The sequence below is a fragment of the Lissotriton helveticus genome, chromosome 8 (assembly GCF_964261635.1).
Source record: "Lissotriton helveticus chromosome 8, aLisHel1.1, whole genome shotgun sequence".
Lineage (NCBI taxonomy): Eukaryota > Metazoa > Chordata > Amphibia > Caudata > Salamandridae > Lissotriton > Lissotriton helveticus.
Window position 1 is genome coordinate 1,259,133,551 of NC_136069.1, and position 19,794 is coordinate 1,259,153,344.

At 43.8% G+C, this 19,794-nt stretch overlaps 1 protein-coding gene across 1 annotated transcript in view; it reads left to right on the forward strand.

Moving 5' to 3' along the window:
* Window positions 1-19,794, forward strand: part of ATP10A (ATPase phospholipid transporting 10A (putative)) — an 828,689-nt gene that overhangs the window by 255,721 nt on the left and 553,174 nt on the right. Inside the window, exon 2 of the mRNA XM_078658238.1 lies at window positions 4,185-4,389. Coding sequence (XP_078514364.1) covers window positions 4,185-4,389 — 205 coding nt within the window. The remainder of the gene's footprint in view (window positions 1-4,184; window positions 4,390-19,794) is intronic.

The following is a 19,794-nucleotide window of genomic DNA, read 5'->3' on the forward strand; positions in this document are numbered from 1 at the left end:
GACGACAATGGTCCACTGTACCCGAATAATTACTGCAAGCTGAAGATACAGTATGTGGCGAAAAAATGACAACAAAATAAATAAAATAATATAAAGTGGAAATAGCACTGTCTGGATCAAGTATTATCCGACTAGTCATGAGAGTGAAGTGCAGTGCTTGTTAAGCGGATGTGCACAGGTGATGAGGGTGAATGCTGCCACTGGCAGAAAAAGACAGTCCCATTCTCCGAGGCTGGGGTGGGCGGGAGCAACATGTGATAGACAGTTGTACAGACCAATTAAGGAAGGCGCCCGATGCAATCCACTCAACTGACGTTTGTAAATAAGTATTTTTTTTTATTGCATGACTGCGGGTAAAAACTAAAGCTACCTCTGGGTCAGAGAGGTGATGGAGAGATGCAAAGGGGCAGATTCCACGCCTGCCCCGGTGCTGACTGCCACTGACTCACCCTGGCATGGCTCACCCACTGACGGGAAGGGAATGTCATGCCTTCTATTCCAGGGATGCTTCTTCTATGCCCACTTCCCAGCACCACCCCTCCCCCTGCCCCCGCCCCGCCCCCCTCTTCCCACGAGGCGCACACTCTGTCTGAAGTCCCAGTCAGTGGCTAATTAATATAAGAGCCGGGCCTCTCCCAGAGGGACCCCCCCCAGACTAGAACCCCAGACAGAAGGTGGGAGGGGCTCCAAAACACACAAATTGCAGCAGTCATTCTGTACAGCGCGTAGCAAAAGGCATTTGGCGCTATAATAATACAAGTATCTCTAACAGTCGCTTCTACCCCCAGGCTCTGTCGCCTACTCCTTCTCGGCCCCTATCTCTTATTGTCTCTCTTCTCTGTCCTCCTTCCCTGTCTCTTCCCCTTTTCTTACCCTCTCTACCTTTCTCCAAGTCTCTTTCACCCACACTCTCCCTTCTCCCGCTACTTCTCTCTCCATCCATTCTCTTTAACCACACGTGACGCTCCTCACTTGTCCCCCTCTCTCCCCGTCTGCCTCCCTCCTTGTTTTTTCTTATCTCTATCCCTTTGTGTGTGAATAATAACTGCGTCAGCCCCGTGCGTGAGTTGCATCATCAGAGCTGTGTGAATAATAACAGCTGTAAGCAACAGCATACTCTTGCACACACTCTCACTGCTCACCAATTCAAAGTTTGCTAAAAAATGTATGCAACGCATTGTCATACACAATGCCAATAACTCAAACTTTAATGCTGCGAAACTTATTGCATTGTAAATGCTTGTTTCAGACTGGTATTCCTGTATGGTCCACCTTCCTTTTATCTTTTGTGGGCCTAGAATAGCCTCAGTGCGATATTTGACTACTGAGATATTTGACTTCTGAGATTTCGCAACCATACATACGTTCCGAGTACTTGTGAACTAGATGAAGGACAATGATTGGCACTGCCATTTGGACTAACAGTTGCTGATTGATACATTGATTGTACTCCGATTGCATTTATGTATGCTTCATACAACTGATGAGGTGCCCAAACACATTAGCGGATGGCTATGACACTTCACTATGTGCAGTGCTTTTCTAGAAGAGCCTGGAATTGCGTTGTGGCCAATGTAGGAAGCGTTTTAATTTTCTTCAAGCCTTTCCTGTGAGTAATTGTTGCTTACATCTCACATAGTTGTGACTTATTTCAGATTTTCCAGGAGTAAGACACATTCACAGAATAAATCTCAGTGAATCGGGTCCTTTGTTCACTAACTTCACCACCACCACCACTTTCTGATCATCTTCTTACCACTCAGCATTTCGTCCCTTGAATATCATAGCAACCCTGTAAAAACCTTGTGTGGTATCTGAATGAATAATGTTGCGAGCTGTGAAACTGAAGAGAGTGAACACTCCAAGTGCCTTGTAGAAGTTGGGGAATGGTACCTGTGACTGGCGTGAGAGGTTGCAAGCTCCTTGTGAGGCATATAGTGGTGATTCCTGTAGCAATGACTGTGAAGCTACTTTTTGTATTGTGAAGGCTTCAGCATTGACACTCCTTTGCTGGATGCCTCCCCCTCTTCCTGAAAACCATCATCAACCCGCGCTCCTTCAAAATAAGTCTCCTTAGGCTTCAAGAGTTCCCTCATCCCCATAACCTATGAAGGAATATCCTGAACATGCTGGATTCTCTGTATTTTTTCATTAGCACCTTCTCTCCCTGACACTGGATTTTCTTCTACCAGAAATAGTTACTACTGCGGTCCTCATTACAAGGTCCTCATAACTTCTGATAAAGTAATACTGCACAAGGAAGCCCCACTTGTTGTGTGGTATGTTAATTCCCGGGTGTGATATTACTGCAACATTACAAGTTGATCCCTGTGGAACGAGGAATAATCACATGAGTTGGTGTTTATGCACTGATTCCAGCATTTTTTCTTCATTTATTCCAGTATTGTTGGCCACATCATTATGGCTAAAAGAACCTTTGTGAATTGAGCCCATTGTGCTTTAATTTTTGGACTTAAGCATTTTTTGTGGTTGGCCAAAGATCCTTAAGTGCATAGGGGTTGATTGCAGTTTAATGTTTGGCTGGACTCTACGTCATTTTCTTGTATGAGTATGATTCTATGGAGTTCAACCTCCTACGCCTATGTAATACATGAGAAATAGTCGATGAGGTACAAAACATACATAACTCTGACATAATAAGTCGTAGTGTCAGCTGCCCATGTACGTTGTGACTGTAGGAATAATAGGATTATAATGGTATGATACTGTAAACATCCTGGGTAGAGAATGTGGCTGTCCAGAACTGTTTTGAATATAATAATTCTGTATATTTTGGAGAATGTTTTGGGAAGAAATCACTTAAAAAGAAAGCATTAAAAAACATGATACTGCAATGTCAACGCATCACATCTGTGCATACAACTTACCTATTGTAAACATGGGTAATATGTGCTTGGAACTGAGAGGACTGGCTAGCAAGCAGACATTGTAACTAGGAGAATACAACCTGGTGAAAGGTGACAGCATTGCACTCCATTCTAGGCCACAGACTTCCATGGTATCCCATTCTATTCCCCAAACTGTCCTCGTAGTCTGCAGTTCATCACTACAGTGACTCCAAGGGCCCTGGTCTTAGTGGCCCGCATAGTAATCGACATGTAGCATCAGCGTCCCCATACTTAGAGGTGGGAAAATGGCTGAATGTCGAACAGCAACAGCACTTTCAATGAAAATCCCCAGTTTTAATTGCCGCAAAACTTAAACTTGCAGAGTCAAACCTCTATGAAACCAGGGGCTTTGGAGCCCTCTTGCCTTGTGCTAACATCCCCTTTGGTATCGCTTTGTTCGCCCTAAGTTGGCAGGGTATGCCCATACGTGGGTCCCTTGCTCACCTTGCCACTGGATTCAAGCTAGCCTGGCTGATGACGGCTGATTAGCCAGAAACCAGTCCCAGAATGCTTGTTTCTGTTTCAGGGAAGACATGGCTTGGCAATTCGGGCTGGACTGTTCCCATGAGGCACAGGGTCAGACTGATTTGAACTGGGGTCTGAAATGGGGTGGTTGAGTGAGCTAAAGAATGATGATGGATTAAACCCAGATCAGTTGACTGGGGGTGAGTGTTTATTTGTCCCCCGATAGTGCCTCTGAACAATATAGCAGTCAAAACATGCTCTACTGTAGAAATGTAACACTTACCAGAGAGCAGTCTGCCACCTCTTCTCTCAAGTTGTGTGCCCCACCTGTTATTGAGTTGCACCATCTGAAAAAGTGCTTCTAGTCAATTCAATTCTATTGCAAACTTTATTTCGCATTAAAAATGCATAAAAGTATATACTATTCATTTCTAAAACATACTTTTAGCTGCAGTGGTACCTATCCACATAAAGTGTACATAAAACAATATATTCGTTTAAAATAATATGCAATAGTACAGTAGAACCTGCACTGCATCCAACGATCGATGTTACATGGAGAATTTCATTTTACAACAATTATTTAAAAATCTGACTATGCTAAAGTTCTTTAAAATTGTTATATCGTGATTCAAAGCCTATGTAATCTGAGATGCCTTGAGGGAAACAATTAACATTTAAACTTACGGTGGTTCTAGTCACACTAAGTAAATACAGATATGTCTCAGTGGAAAAGAGGTACATACTTAAATTATGCATTTGAACTGTTACTGTTATGATATAAAGTGTCAACATATTTTTATTTTTCAGGAATGAGCGAAAATATGTGGAGAGATACTGGAAGGATGTGCAGGTTGGAGACTTCATACAGCTACGTTGCAATGAAATTGTCCCAGCAGATATTCTGCTGCTGTCTTCCAGTGACCCTGACGGACTGTGCCACATTGAAACCGCCAACCTGGATGGGGAGACCAACTTGAAGCAAAGGCAGGTCGTGAGGGGCTTCTTAGAACTGGTAAGTGAGGATGCTATTTCTCCTTGAAAGCCTTCTGCTTAAATTGTGCATTGAAGACATAGGATCATCTCCTGTAAACCGTGCTGAATGTTATTGCGCAGAAAATGCTCAGATGCTGCCTTAAAAATATAAAGTGAAGATCCTTCTCCATTTCAAATGTCTTCCTTCTTATGTTGTGTTTTATGTGTCCAATATGAACAACACAAAGAACCTAGGAGGTCGGTAAGCCAATTATTCTGGCCCAACTGACTTGTATTACACTATGTCAGTGGGTACTACAGTCACCATTGAGCTCATTTCTAAGGAACAAGAAAAAGGGGGAAAAACACATGTGCAGTGAACTTAGAACACAAAACAAGGAGCTAATTAAAAAACTGGTCAACAAAATCCAGATCCTCTCATAGTGGATAACCATCAAACAGACCAGGTGATCAGTCCTATCATTTGTGTCCAGTCAGACAAGTTGTAGCCCTTCAGAGCCCTCTACATTCCATGATGTTCTCTCCTGTGTAAGACCTCACATGATTCCCACTGTATTTTTCTCTTCACCGCCTGTGGAACTCTTGCATTGAAAGCGTGAGGCTAGACGCAATTCTCAATCTCAGTAACCCAGGAAGATGGATGGATACATTACCCCTTCCTGATGATTTTGACCCCATCAAATGAACATTGATGCAGCTCCTTCTGTAGCAGGGAAAGCCACAAATGGAACTATCTTGATTTCTATGGTGCAGGCGACAAGCAATCTCCTACTGAAGCAGGTGCACTATAACTGCTCTGGAATCCTGCACCATTTTGCCACTATTGCCTATTTAGTCGTTCCTATCCTCACCAATCACAAGAAACGTACTTGACCACATTGCACAGGAGACCATCTTTCCTTTGAGTAGGAGTGATAAAAAACGACTATCCTACCTCCAGAGTGGTGTAGTGTCACAGGCTGAAGCCATCATATGTGATGCAGTGCAGAAGCACCAGAATGTGGTGCCATGATAACGTTACTGCACCCAAGAGGCTGACAGGGCAGTCTTGTGGCAAGTGTTACATTTTGTCACTGTACCCCAACGCCTGGCTACTAAAGCTTGTATGAATGCCATGCCAATACCTTTTAGGCTTTTTGCGCTCAGGGGAAGAAAGGTCAAGCAGTCAGTGGTTATTCTTGGAGAGTGATGTAAGTTTAGAACTCCAACACTGGGACAACACACAACATTTAGCAGCAGTTCTTCATAAAGGAACTAACAGCCTGATTCATCATTGTCCCGTTTTGCGAGTCTGAAATAGCGATTCATAAGGAATCGCTATTACAGACTCGCAAAACGGTATTCATGTAGGAATCGCTAAATAAATTGTGATTCCTACACATTCCTTATTTGCGATTAGCAAATTGCTAATCGCAAATAGGAATAACTCCCCATTCATTCCTATGGGCCTAAAGCCCATAGGAATGAATGGGGAGTTATTCCTTATTTGCGATTAGCAATTTGCTAATCGCAAATAAGATAGCGATTTCAAGGGTGCTAGGGGTGTCCAAAGGACACCCTGTAGCACCCCTGAAATGTAATTTACAGTGGTGTTGCGCACACACATGTCCGAAGGACATGTGTGTGTGCAACATGCAACTTAGAAAAATGCTTTTAAAAGCATTTTTCTAAGTTTTCGCTATTTACCACGAGGTTTGACCTCGCGTTAAATAGCGGCCCGAAATTGCGAATTCGCAATTTAAAAATGGTTGATGAATTGCATTTAAGGAATCTCAAATAGAGATTCCTTAAATGTAATTCCTCGCAATTTAGCGAATTAGCAATTACCGATTTTTGCATTTGGGATGATGAATCCCAAATGCAAAAATTGCGCTTGCAAAGGGCCAGATTCTCAGAATCTGGCCTTTGCGAGCGCAATTCGGCTTGATGAATCAGGCTGTAAGTCTCTGGTTTAAATAAATGTAACACAGTGAAAGATCTAAGAGTCATATGTACACATTTTAGTAATTGCGATTTCCTGATTGCGATTCTTTGTAAATCACAATTAGTGAATCTATATTCCTTATGTATGAAACCAATTGACTTTCATTTAGTGATTCCTGCAATTGACCTACCTCATGAATGTTCATTAGTGAGTCACAATTTGTGACCCAGAAAGAATTGCGGCCATCACTAGGTCGGTGGTTTGCTGGAGTCAACAGACCACCACATCTGTGATTGCTTTTTAATAAAGCAATTTTTTTTTAAATACGTTCCATTTTCCGTAATGCGTTTATAAAGAAAAAGTTAAACTTTGCAGTTGAATTTATAAGGGCAGACTCACTGACTGCTCTTAAAAAATATATTTTTCTACATTTGCAAAGGGGAAGAGGTCCCATAGGGACCCCTTCCCATTTGCGAATGGTTACCACCACCCTTACGATGTCAGTAAAAATGAATGTTTTACAACCGTTATTTGGTCACAAAACATTCATGCATACCATTGCAATTCGGTATTAGGAAAGAACACCCAAAACACAACCCTTCTAAATACAGAATCGCTGATCATAAATTGCAATTTAGTAACTTGTTACTGAATCACAATTTCTGCTCTGTACACATGGAAAATTAATTCTCTCTCTCTCTTTCTCTCGATGGGTTTCTGTATTTCTGCCTTGGCTTTGCTCATAACCTCTCTTGACATGGTTGATCGTGACTGCATCCCAGTCCAGATCATGCATATATCACCAGCACATTTTTCTGATCCTTATTAAGATGTAAAATGTACTCTAATTGGATCAGAATATTACCTTACTTAGGAAGCTGTAACAATTGCAGTTTTAGTTTGCAGGTTGTGCATTTTCTGGAAACCCCCTTGCCTGTCGGACTTCAACAAATGAAGAAATCGTTCTGTTCCTTTGATTGGAGCTGTTATTGCTTATGTTGACCAAACTGCTCCACTTCCTATGTGCTCCTTGCTTATTGTGATCAGAGAGCTGTTGTTGTGTGTCCCTCTAAGTGCTCTTGGGGCCTTTGCTGTGGACAGTCAGCCTCAGATGACAGTGATAAGGACATAAAGTATTTCTAATGCTCAGCCAACACTTGCAGACAGAATTCTCCCCCTGCTGAGGACAAGGAGAACCCAGCAGAAGTTGTGCGTTTTATAGTATTGTTTCCTTGAAAACAACATCAGTTGAGAACATGAGTGTGGTCCACAAAATGTAGCAAGCTAGAGTTCCACAATCTTTTTTTTACAGAATTCATTTTATCCAATGTATTTCATTAAAGTGATGGAACTTGTGAACTAATTCTGCTTGATTATCAAGCTATATATTTTTTTAGAATGCATGAAGAGGTCTTCTGTCGATCTTCCTGATGGGCAGTTTAATACATGTATATACTAATGCAGCTTAATATTTATAATATTTGCCTTTGCATAGCGCATCCTGTGACATATGCCTCTATTAACTTGGTGCCTGTTAAGTCGAAGCAACAAGCAAGCGACTCTGCCCTTAGGGCTGATTCTACCCAATCCTTCAACCTATGACTGGCCCTCTGAATATTCCTTGAGCTACTATTGGCTACCTGTAGTGGGAAACAGCATTTACAACAAGGTTTTTACCGTGTGGTGACTTTAGCACACATTTTTAGCACACATATTTTTACAACGAATATGCATTTACAACGCATGCCAATACCACACATTTAAGGTAAGTGGGGGGGAGGGTGGGTGGGGGTCTTCCCCCACAAATACATTTTGTTTAAATATACATATGATGCGTGGTATTTGCATGTGTTGTAAATGCATATTTGCGGTAAAAACATGCGCACTAAAATATGCGTGGCCAAGGCATGCAAAGTAATTACCTGCATTGTGCTGTTGTAAAGCCCTTGTAGTTAGTGCCGCATTGTACATCATTCCTCTCGTCCCTGGAACTGAATGTTAGATAAAGAGCTGGAGAACCTTCTGTGTTGGCCTACAAGCTCCAACTCATCTGTATGGAATGTGCAAATCTGTATCATGAATGCCTTGTATACTGCATCATTTTCGGCCCTTCCCCTGAATCGGTTCTGTGTCTCCTAAAATTATATAGGGCATTTGTAGTGCTGTTGTGTGCAGCAAAGGACGTGGGCTGCTAGATTGCCATATGAGGGTAATTATTAGAACCTGCAGAATAAATCACAACAACCAGCTGATATATTTCTTGCACTCTCCCTTTCACTCTTCTTCCAACCACTAAAACATCAAGTGCAGTGACCCAAGATAGGAATAAAAGCACCACCCTGTCACTCATGTACAACACAAAGTGGGTGGTTTATATATTGCCTGACATGGTACTCCATAGCGAATATGATGGAGTATTCTCTTTAGTAAACTGAAGGTTTGCCCGCCCCATATAGGGTTGAGAGAAGCCTCAGCTTTCCATCAATGCAGCCCCGATTGGCTCTGTTGACAGAAGGCTTCCTCTGACGGCCCTGTGGAGCAGGGCCAGTCGAAGGAAGAATATTACATCGCCCACTCCATTTAGGGTGAGATATGTGATGTCCTTTTTTATGTTCCTTCTTGTCCAGTAATACCTGGTTGTGTAGACAGAAAATATAACTCAACATACAACCAAAGACAGGGGGGGTTTCTTTATGTTTTTGTTTTTCTGTAACATACTCCCTCTGTGGGAGTTTGTTTTTAACAAAAACAAAAGTTGGTTACATTTTGGTGGTTGGCCATCAAAACTGACAGCAGCAGCCTGTCACCAAACGTTTTGTACCTCAACCGGAACTGCTATGACAGCAGTAATGTCCTCCGCCACCGTGCTGAATGGAATACCATCCGTCAAACTCTAGATCTAGCTCGAAAACACTTCTCACACAGACCACACTGCAATTCATCATCCAATGATGGGTATCTTCAGAGTCTAATTTGAATCAGCCCCTTATTGGAGTATACAAATGCAACTACATTACACTGCATTACAATGACAGTACTATGTAAAGGCATTCTTTATTAAGTCCAGAGGCGCGTTTCATGACGTTGGGAGCTGTAGTATCTGAGTTTAAGAAGTGGCAATAGTCTACCTTAAACAAAAAGAGGAGATATGAGAACTAACCATCAAAGAATTCATGCTATTTAGCGAGTCACTTGTTATTTGTACTAAAGGTTTTATTATATTTTTAACTACCTGTGAAGACTAATTTTGAAGATGAAAGTAAATAAACTGCACATGCAGCTCTTCCATCCCTACCATTGTTATTTCCTTAATTCCTGACATCTCACATTGTTTTCCCTTTTAGCTGATTTTGAAAAATCCATAATCCCGAAGATTCACCAAACTGCAAATATAGTGCAAACTTTGAGCACTAGATTTACTCGAGGACAGGTGCGAGAAATTGGGATACTACTTGAGGCTGGTGATTACCCACCTCAAATAATAACCACAGTCCTCGACAGGGTAAACCACTAAAGCCACTAAATTAACATCAGCTCAACTTCCTGGTATCTGTGGCACAGAGCAGACAGGAAACAACCATTACAACGCAGTCATAAACTCTCGTATCGCTTACCATGAAGCCATCACTATGCATATGATTTTACCATGCAGGCCTTCAGCTGGCATGCCTTTACAATGTATTTCGTTCTAAAGGGATGCATGAAAATGGCATGTTCTCCTTTACAACGGCATATGCATGGTAAAGGTTTTGACTTACCAGAGTCTCCTCTGCTACGGTGAGCATTTTACAATTCTAAACACAGAAGGAGTGTGTCCACACAGGAACAGCACCGAGACGTTCTTGCTGTCTTAACTGCTGTCAGATTTCAGTCGTAATTGCCCACTTGGGTGCCAGGAGAGCAGGCAACATGGATCAGTTATGGCAATATAATTTTAATGTTTTTTTTTACTTATTATTTGCGAGGACTTATGCATGAAGTTGCGATTGAGATCGCTTATGAGCTCCTTCTCTCGAGACATCTCACAAGCTCCTTTATTGACTGGGCAGCTAAGTTACAGTATGGGAGCATGCGCGTAGCCTGATCGAGCATCAGTTGCATAGTTGCAGCATTGACTAGATCATGATCCTGCAAAAGCTCTTTTAGGGATTAGTTGCCTAGTAGGAAGTTAATTTGTCGCACACTCCGACTATTGGTTTGATGTGCTCCCCTTATGTCAAGCTAGAAATATGAGGCTAGTGTTCACAGCGTTGGATACCATACGGCACTTCTGATATAGCAGTGCCGCGCACACCTCTAGTTTAAATGTTGACGCTCCAGTGTTCGGATTGTACGTACGCACATTCGTCAGTGCATTCCGTAGCTAATTTTACGGTGATAGGCACATCTTGACTAATTAACATTGTGAACGCTCGTGTGCATCATACTCCTGTATTTGCACTTCCTGCGCCATGGTGATGCGCACACCGCAGTCGATTTGAGTGAAATTTTTAGTGTTGCACTGGTGAGTCCAGAAATGTGTTAAGTGTTTTCATTGTAGTGGTGTGCATGGTGACTGTATGTGTGGTAATGGCATTTACAATGTGCCCTTATAAATGTGCATTGTGAAGACATGACATGCAAGGTAATGGGGTGCATGGTAGTGGGTCATGGCTGGTAGTGTCCGCGTTGCAAAGGCAAATGAGTGTGAAGTTCCATCACACTACCAAAACAGACAGGCTTAACTTAGAAGCAACGTGTAAAGTATTGAAACAGTAATACAGTTGAAACACCACACACGAGAACTCCCATAACATTTAGAAACATAGATCAAATTTTAATAAATAATATCACACCAAAATGACAAAACTTCAATACGTTGAACCAGAGTTATGAATTTATAATGTTTAAGGTTCAAAATAGCACCCAAAAACATTTAGCACCAACTGCGGTCCTATGATTGGGCTTAACTGGGTCAAGGACGAAGTTTAAGGCCTGATAAAAGTACTAGGTTCGTCGCGGTCAAAGAATTTCCTTCTCACTTAGAAATTGTTCTGGAGAAAAAAGTCTTCTATGGGCAAGACAGCAGGCTGTTGTCAAAGCTGGGCTCAACAATGACAGGGAGTCGAAGTCTGAGGTCTTTGTGAAGTCGCTGATGAAGGTGGGAAAAGTTCAGGTTTCAAGTCCAAATAACCCTCAGCATCGATCAGATTGAGGCTGCTGGTTGGTCAAGTGAAACTTTATACTTTTGGTCTCTGAAACTTTTCTGGAGGTCGGAGTTCCTCAGCTAGGCAAGGCTGCAGGCTTTGCCCAAAAAGGGCTCAATGTTGTTGCATCCCGGTTGATGGCGGTCCTGCTGAATCAGATTTGCTCCTGCAGAAAAGAACTTAAATATGAACTCTGTACCAGTTTCATTAATGGAGTTTGTCAATATTAAATTTCTATGGAACAGCTACCCCTGCTACAATGAAAATAGCTATAAAGGCGCTTTCACTGTAAGGATATGTTTACCATCAAACCTTTACATGTCCTACTTTTAAGTATGATGCTCCCTGCCCAAAGGGGAATGTACGGCCAACTTACGGGTGACTTATTAACATTTAAAAGGAGGGTTTAGGTCTGTCAAAATGGGGTTACATTGACAGTTCAGATTTGTAGTTTAAACCAGCACAGCCAGTCTACTGGTGGCAAGCCTGCTGTCATGTTTACATTACCTCTGTAGTGGAAGGCACAATGAGTGCCACATGTGACTTTTAACTTACAGGCCCTGGTTATACTGTTGTACCGTTTCCAAATGTAAAGCAATCTCATAGGGACTCCTTCCCTTTTGATAGTCTGTTACGATCTCCTTTGAGGCGTAGATAATTGGTCAATGATTTGCGACCACAATTGAGGTTGCAATCCTTTGATATATACCAAGTCATAACTAGACTGGGACACCCCTTCCGAATTGCGGTTCAGTATGGATTGGTAAATCCTTTTTGCAAATCAGAAATGCCTTTCTGACTTGCAAAATGGGTCTAATATATGCTAAAAATCAATTTTACAGTTGCATACTATATGGTTTTTAGAATCTCAGACTTTAATAGCTTTGTACCTCTAACCCTATATATCTTCTATCCTGAAAGTAGTTTAGCAAGGCAAATACCCAAAGATCTGTTTTGTTTTGGCCACTATGTACAGTCACACTCTTTCATCTTCTTCTTCTTTGTAATGGGCAAACCAGTGCTTGATATGCATCTGTTTTCCCTCTATTACTAAAAACATGCCCCATTTTGTGCGTTAGCATTAGAACTGTGTTGCTCTTAAGGCACCAATAGCTAGTGTAAATTTTATTGGTTTGATTTTCTTACTTTTGATACTTGGTTGTGTGACCTTGATTGTTCCTGTTTCACATTAGGTAGTTGCCATATTGGATTCATTGGAATATTATTTATAACAGTAAAGTACCCCCGTGTATTAGATATGTGATCTGCAAGATTACCACTTAGATCTAAACAGACCCAAAGGCATATTTCTTCTTCATGTCTTGCTGTGAACAGAACAAATATTATGCAGTGAGGTCAACATTTGGAAAGTGATACTCTTATTTTTTTGCTTGTGTTCTTTTCTGGAATTCATATCTCTGGCCCTTATAATAATGTATTGTTCCCTGAACTGCTGTCTACATAGGCATTTTTCCGCGTGTTATTTGTGGCAGAGAATAGTATCATGTTATTTGGGTCAGTAGATTATCTTTTGACTCCGCCAGGAGAGTAAAACACTACCATTAAATATGGTTATTGGATTGTGCAAAGGCTTCTTACAGTTTGGCACCACTGTTTCTGGTGAGGATGAAGATTAGTAGGTGACCAACCATCAGCTCCAGATATCAAGATTGTGACTCATACCTCACATATGATCCAAATATCAAGGGCGTTACTCAAATGTGGATGTTGTCCAGCCAGTGTCTGTTTATTTTCAAGCTAAATTATTGAGCTGAATCTCACCGTTGCATGACTTGTTGAACTTGATAGAGAAGTACATTTCCCATCTGATGTTAAGCGCCTCGAACAATATAAGCAACGTGACCCAAAGTTATAAAAGTTGTCATTGCACAAATCTTTATAAACCATACACCTGCAGGAAAAACGAGTCAAAACTTAAATAATTTCACTCAAAGACCTTAGGCCCAATTCTATTTAGATCCATTGCAGAGTATTATAAGGGGTTTTAGGACACCCCCAACGACTGACAATTACATAATGTGCCCTCAACCAGTAATAATGTATTTACATAAATCAAGAAGAAGATTGTTTTATCTTACTGTAGCTTAAGCAGACACTTGTGTAGGATCTATAGATAATTTTACTTTAATATCTCCCAAACTGTCTTCAAAAACAGCGTTAGGCATGACGATGTTATCTTTGTTTCACAGAATAGCGCTGATTTTAAAGTGCCTTGACACACATTACTAACCCATTGTGGTGCAAAACCAAATACAAGGAAGCCAGAATAAAAGATGAGAGTAGACCGATCTTGTTGATTGTGCAGATGGAGTGAAGAATGTGAGACCCTTTCAGGGGGAAGTTAGTGGATTCTGGACAATATATGGGATGGGTACTACTTTTTACAAATGGTGTACTAGGGCCACCAGCGCTGGTACACTCCAGTTGCATAACCAAGCTACCTCCTTTGGGCGCTTAACGCTTCATAGACCGCAAAGTAGAGCAGTTAAGGCTTTCTCTAAGTGATGATCAGGAGCTAGAAGCTCAGATACAACATCATACAGTAAACTCTATGTCCAACCACTGGTATCATTTTCATCTCCTTGTGTTTGCTTTGTTCATACTAAGTTGGCAGGGTATGCCCAGACGTGGGTCCCATGCTCACTTTGCCACTGGATTCAAGCTAGCCTGGCTGATAAGGGGTGTTACCCCGAAACCGGTCATAGGATGCTTGTTTTCGGTCCAGGGAAGACCTGGCTTGGCAGTTCAGGCTGGACTGTCCCCATGAGGCTCTGGGTCAAGACTGATTCGCATATGGCTGGGTCTGAACTGGGCAAAGTGAGCTAAAGAACGATGATTAGTTCAACTGGGGGCGAGTGTCTGAAAAGTTTCACTGCTCCGTCCATCATCTCCTTGTGTTTTGCAGAGAATGGATGAGTGCCACATCTGTCTGCCACTGGTAGACTTTTAACCCTGTCCAACTGATATTGGATGGGCCAGGCTGCATTTGGGGACACCTCTTCTGCTAGAGGAGTGTTTCACCATAGGTGTTCACATTTTTTCTCATTAGCATCTCTAAACGTGAAATGATGTTTCTGAAGCCATGTCGTGCAGGGCAACTGTGCAGCAAATCCTCCCTCCCATTTGCCATGTAAACAAACTTTGTTCCTAATAGAGACCTTTGCACAGTTCCTGTTCACTGTGTTCCATGCTGCAGAAGGACATTTTACCCTGAACGCTTAATCTACCACAGCCCACCTCTGCCAGATTCTTGTAGCTGATTTACACAGTAGAACCAAGAGAAGGCACCACTTACCAGAAAACACAAGACTTACTGAGAGGATGATGCCTAAGGCTCACAGCATGAAGGGCTAAGTAAATCACACATTAGGGAAAACTTAACATGCACTAGATTCTGTTCCAGTCAGCACTGAATCAGGCACATGTTATGGAGACCTTGCAGATTCAGTGACCTGCCAAGAAATCAATGGATTTGGAATAAAGGCAAAGAAGAAGCTGCATGTTGTCCATGCTAAACATAAGGTGTTAAAACAATGTAAAATAACAAAAAATACTGACTTCAAAGGAAATTGTAAATGGCCAATGTTTGTTAGGGGGTTCTGGTCTCCAAAGCATGCTTCAGGTTCTCAAATTTTTCAATCCTTTCTACTGATTTTATAAGATTTCTTGTGTTGGCAGAGGACAGTAAAGATGGAGTTAAGATTATTCTGTTCTGTAGTCTTGCTCGGTTTGAACTTGGAATGGACTGCTGGTGAGAATTGTCAGTCGCCCCTCTGTTGTCAGGTAGGGGCCGTTGCTCAACGAGAAATCTCTGCAATCCCCTCTACAATCCAAGTTTCATTACTTGATCCAAAGACAAAGCCGTCAAAGTGCTGCACTGAACTGACAGAGTGTTGGAAAAAGACAGAACTTGAGGCTGTGAGTGTGCTACTGCTAGTGGTGAACCACGAGACGTGAGGACAGAATGGGCACGACAAGCCTAATCTGTTATTAGCTATATAAGGCATGGATAGTTGCCTTTCTAAAATAAGTGATGTTTTTCTGCCTCTACAGGAGACCTGATGATGCCTAATGCACCTAGGAGCATCTTGGCGACCTGCTGCTGGGAGTACTGTAGGTAGCTGCCTAGCATTGTTATGACACAGCAACAACTGTTTAGATATATTTGTGGAGAAGTGTGGCTCACCGATTAGAGCGCCAGACCCTGAGGCAGAGGTCTGGCCCGGGACCAGGGTTCTATTCCCGATGCGGCAGGATCTTGGGCTCAATGTCCACGGACTCGATAATTCTCGCCTAGGTGCCTACTCTAATCATGGGTCCCACTCTGCAACTCTGGGCAATAGCTTGCTTAACCTCCACAATGGCCCCGAAAGCGCTAGGATGCCTGGCCTCACCTTGGAGATGTCCAGTAAGGGGGCATCTCACAGGGAAAGTCAGGAAGGGTTCCACAGCGGTATACAGCGCCAAGATACCTTTCAGGTGATAGTGCGCTTTACAAGTATACACACATTTACATTTACATATAGGCTTTTGGACAAATACTGAGCTGGAAACCTAATGGCATTCTTGACTGTCAATATCTGTGCATTTATACCCATGCCCTGCTAGAAAGCCACAGCAGATGCTGCAGCCAAAGATATTCAGTGGTGCTGTGACACTGGGGCTTCAGGTTGCATCCAAGAGGGGTAAGCTTGGGGTTTGTTTGATCTCTGAGCTCTTAAATGTTTCTAGGTGTCTTCCAGAAGCAGGACTTCATTATGTACAGATGCTTTGCACACAGAGTGGCCAACGCACCAGACCAATGAAGACTTCCACCATTTTAAATTTGAGCAGCTTGAGGGCCCAGGAGCAAAAAGTTCTCTATGTGTACACAGTGGCGGCCCATGCAGGTTAGAGCGGTGAGGCTCAGTTGGGGGGCGGGGGCGATTTCGACAGACAACCATGAGGGAACATTAAATAAATAATTAATTTTCCCTCATCGTCGTCTGTCGAAATCCCTCACCAACCGACCTCACCGCTCTTACCTGCATGGGCCGCGCAGCTGGGTATACATTGCCACTTTGCTATCCGTTCCTAGAGGAACCTAAGATTTAGACATTATGGAAACTCAAACCTAAGAACTAGAAATGTCAGAAAAAAAGCTTAAGTCTTCGGCTTATACATTGAGGGAAGCTCCTATCTGTGTGAGAAAGCTTATGACCGTGGTTAAACCAATGCCTTTTGGCATGCTAGGTATGCTGCTACGTGTGGGCAAGGTTTTAGGAAATCACAATCATTGAACCGCTTCTTTCCATGCATTTGAAGGTATTGCCATCTACAAAGTATTTAGCTGTTTAAACGTTTCTTGGACCTCAGCCTACAGTTACCTCTCGTGGCATAGTGAAATATACCAGTAATAAAAAAATTCTGATAACAGGATAACATGTTTTCAGTTTAAACGTTTGAAAACATAAAAAATATCAGTCAGGTCTTAATCAGATAACGAATGACAGATTAAAACTGAGTGAAGACGGTAGAGGGAGGTCAGAAATCATATGGGCAAAAAATTGAAAGAAGTTAAACAAGCATTTGCTATGCAATAGGTCTCACATTAATTAAGTTTGAGCTACTGGCATTGCTAAATATTGCACCACCAATTGCAACAAAAGTCTAAATTGTAGGCCCCAAAAATGTGTATTTATTTTTGTAGCAATGGTGGCCTGCTGCGCTTTACATGAATATGTTTAAAAGTAGAGTGCACCATACTGCGATTGCTACAATAGTTAATTGTGGATGCGTTAACAATTCATGTGTGCACTGATGGCTGGTGGTGTGTGTGCCTGTATAAATTGTGCACTGATGGCTGGTGGTCTGTGTGCCTGGTGGAAGTGTGCACTGCCGGCTGGTGGTGTGTGTGCCTGGTGGAAGCGTGCACTAACGGCTGGTGGTGTGTGCCTGGTGAAAGCGTGCACGGACGGCTAGTGGTGTTTGTGCCCTGTGCAAGTGTGCACTGACGGCTGGTGGTGTTTGTGCCCAAAGAAAGCGTGCACTGACGACTGATGGTGTCTGTACCTGGTGAAAGTGTGCACTGACGGTGTGGTTGTGTGTTTGTGGTTGTGTGTGGTTGTGTGTGTGGTTGTATGTGTGGTTGTGGTTGTGTGTGTGGTTGTTGTGTGTGGGTGTGGTTGTGAGTGTGTGTGTGTGGTTGTGTGTGCTTGTGGGTGTGTGGTTGTGTGTGTGTGTGGTTGTGTCTGTGTGTGGTTGTGTGTGGTTGTGTGTAGTTGTGGTTGTGTGTGTGGTTGTGTGTGTGGTTGTGTGTTGTGTTTTTGGTTGTGTGTGTTGTGTTTGTGGTTGTGTGTGTGCTTGTGTTTGTGGTTGTGTGTGTGCGGTTGGGTGTGGTTGTGTTTGTGTGTAGTTGTGTGTGGTTGTGGTTGTGTGTTGTGTGTGTGTGTGTGGTTGTATGTGGGTGTGGTTGTGAATGTGTGTGTGTGGTTGGGAGTGTTGTGTGTGTGGTTGGGTGGTTGTGTGTGTGGGTGGTTGTATGTGTGGTTGTGTGTGTGTGGTTGTGTGTGTGGTTGTGTGTGTGTGGTTGTGTGTGGTTGTGGTTGTGTGTGTGGTTGTGGTTGTGTGCGGTTGTGTGTGTGGTTGTGTGTGTGGTTGTGTCTGAGGTTGTGTGTGTATGGTTGTGTGTGGTTGTGTGTGTGTGTGGTTGTGTGCTTGTGTGTGCATGGTTGTGTGTGTGGTTGTGTAGTTGTGTGTGTGCTTGTGTGTGTGCTTGTGGTTGTGTGTGTGTGGTTGTGTGTGGTTGTGTGTGTTTGTGTGGTTTTGGGTGTGGTTATGTGTGGTTGTGTGTGTGGTTGTGTGTGTGTGCGTGTGTGGTTGTGGTTGTGTGTATGTGTTTGTGGGTGTGTGGTTGGGTGTGGTTGTTTGTGTGTGGTTGTGTGTGTGGTTGTTGTGTGTGGTTGTGTGTTTGTGTGGTTGGGTGTGGTTGTGTGTGTGGTTGTGTGTGTCATCATCAACACCTCCTTCGACATCGCCACCTTCCCGGAGAGCTGGAAGCACGCCGAACTCAGCGCTCTACTAAAGAAGCCTTCAGCCGACCCCACCGACCTCAAGAATTACCGCCCCATCTCGCTACTCCCGTTTCCGGCAAAAGTAATCGAGAAGACCGTCAACAAGCAACTGGCCGCCTTCCTCGAGACGAACGGTTCCCTCGACCTCTCGCAGTCTGGCTTCCGGGCCAACCACAGCACCGAGACCGCCTTGATCGCAGCTACCGATGACATCCAAGCCCTGCTCGACAACGGAGAAACAGCGGCCCTCATCCTCCTGGACCTCTCCGCGGCCTTCGACACTGTCTGCCACCGTACCCTAGTACAACGCCTCAGCAACGTCGGAATCCAGGAGAAGGCACTTGAGTGGATCATCTCCTTCCTCGCTGGTAGGACACAGAGAGTCCGCCTCCCCCCGTTCAAATCGGAGGCCACCGAAGTCATCTGCGGCGTTCCTCAAGGCTCCTCGCTCAGCCCAACACTCTTCAACGTCTACATGAGCCCCCTCGCAGCCATCGCACGCCAGCACAACCTCAACATCATCTCCTACGCCGACGACACCCAGCTGATCCTCTCCCTCACCAACGACCCCGCCACCGCCAGAGCCAACCTGCAAGAAGGGATGACAGACGTAGCCAAATGGATGTCGAACAGCCGCCTGAAACTGAACTCGGACAAGACGGAAGTCCTCATCTTGGGATCCTCACCCTCCGCCTGGGACGACTCCTGGTGGCCCCCCGCCCTGGGCAGCGCACCCAAACCAACAGACCACGCACGCAACCTGGGCTTCATCCTGGACTCCTCCCTCTCCATGACAAGACAAGTCAACGCCGTCTCCTCGTCATGCTTCAACATCCTGCGCATGCTTCGTAAGATCTTCCGATGGATCCCCACCGAGACCAGGAAGACGGTCACCCAGGCCCTCGTCACCAGCCGTCTGGACTACGGCAACTCCCTCTACGCCGGAACCACCGCCAAACTCCAGAAGAGACTCCAGCGGATCCAGAACACCTCAGCACGACTCATCCTGGACATCCCCCGCCGAAGCCACATCTCCGGACACCTGAGAGACCTGCACTGGCTCCCGGTCAACTAGAGAATCACCTTCCGGCTCCTCACCCACGCACACAAAGCCCTACACAACCAAGGCCCAGGATACCTCAACAGCCGCCTCAACTTCTACGCTCCCAAACGCCAACTTCGATCGACCAGCTACGCCCTCGCCGCCGTCCCCCGCATCCGAAGAGCCACCACAGGAGGAA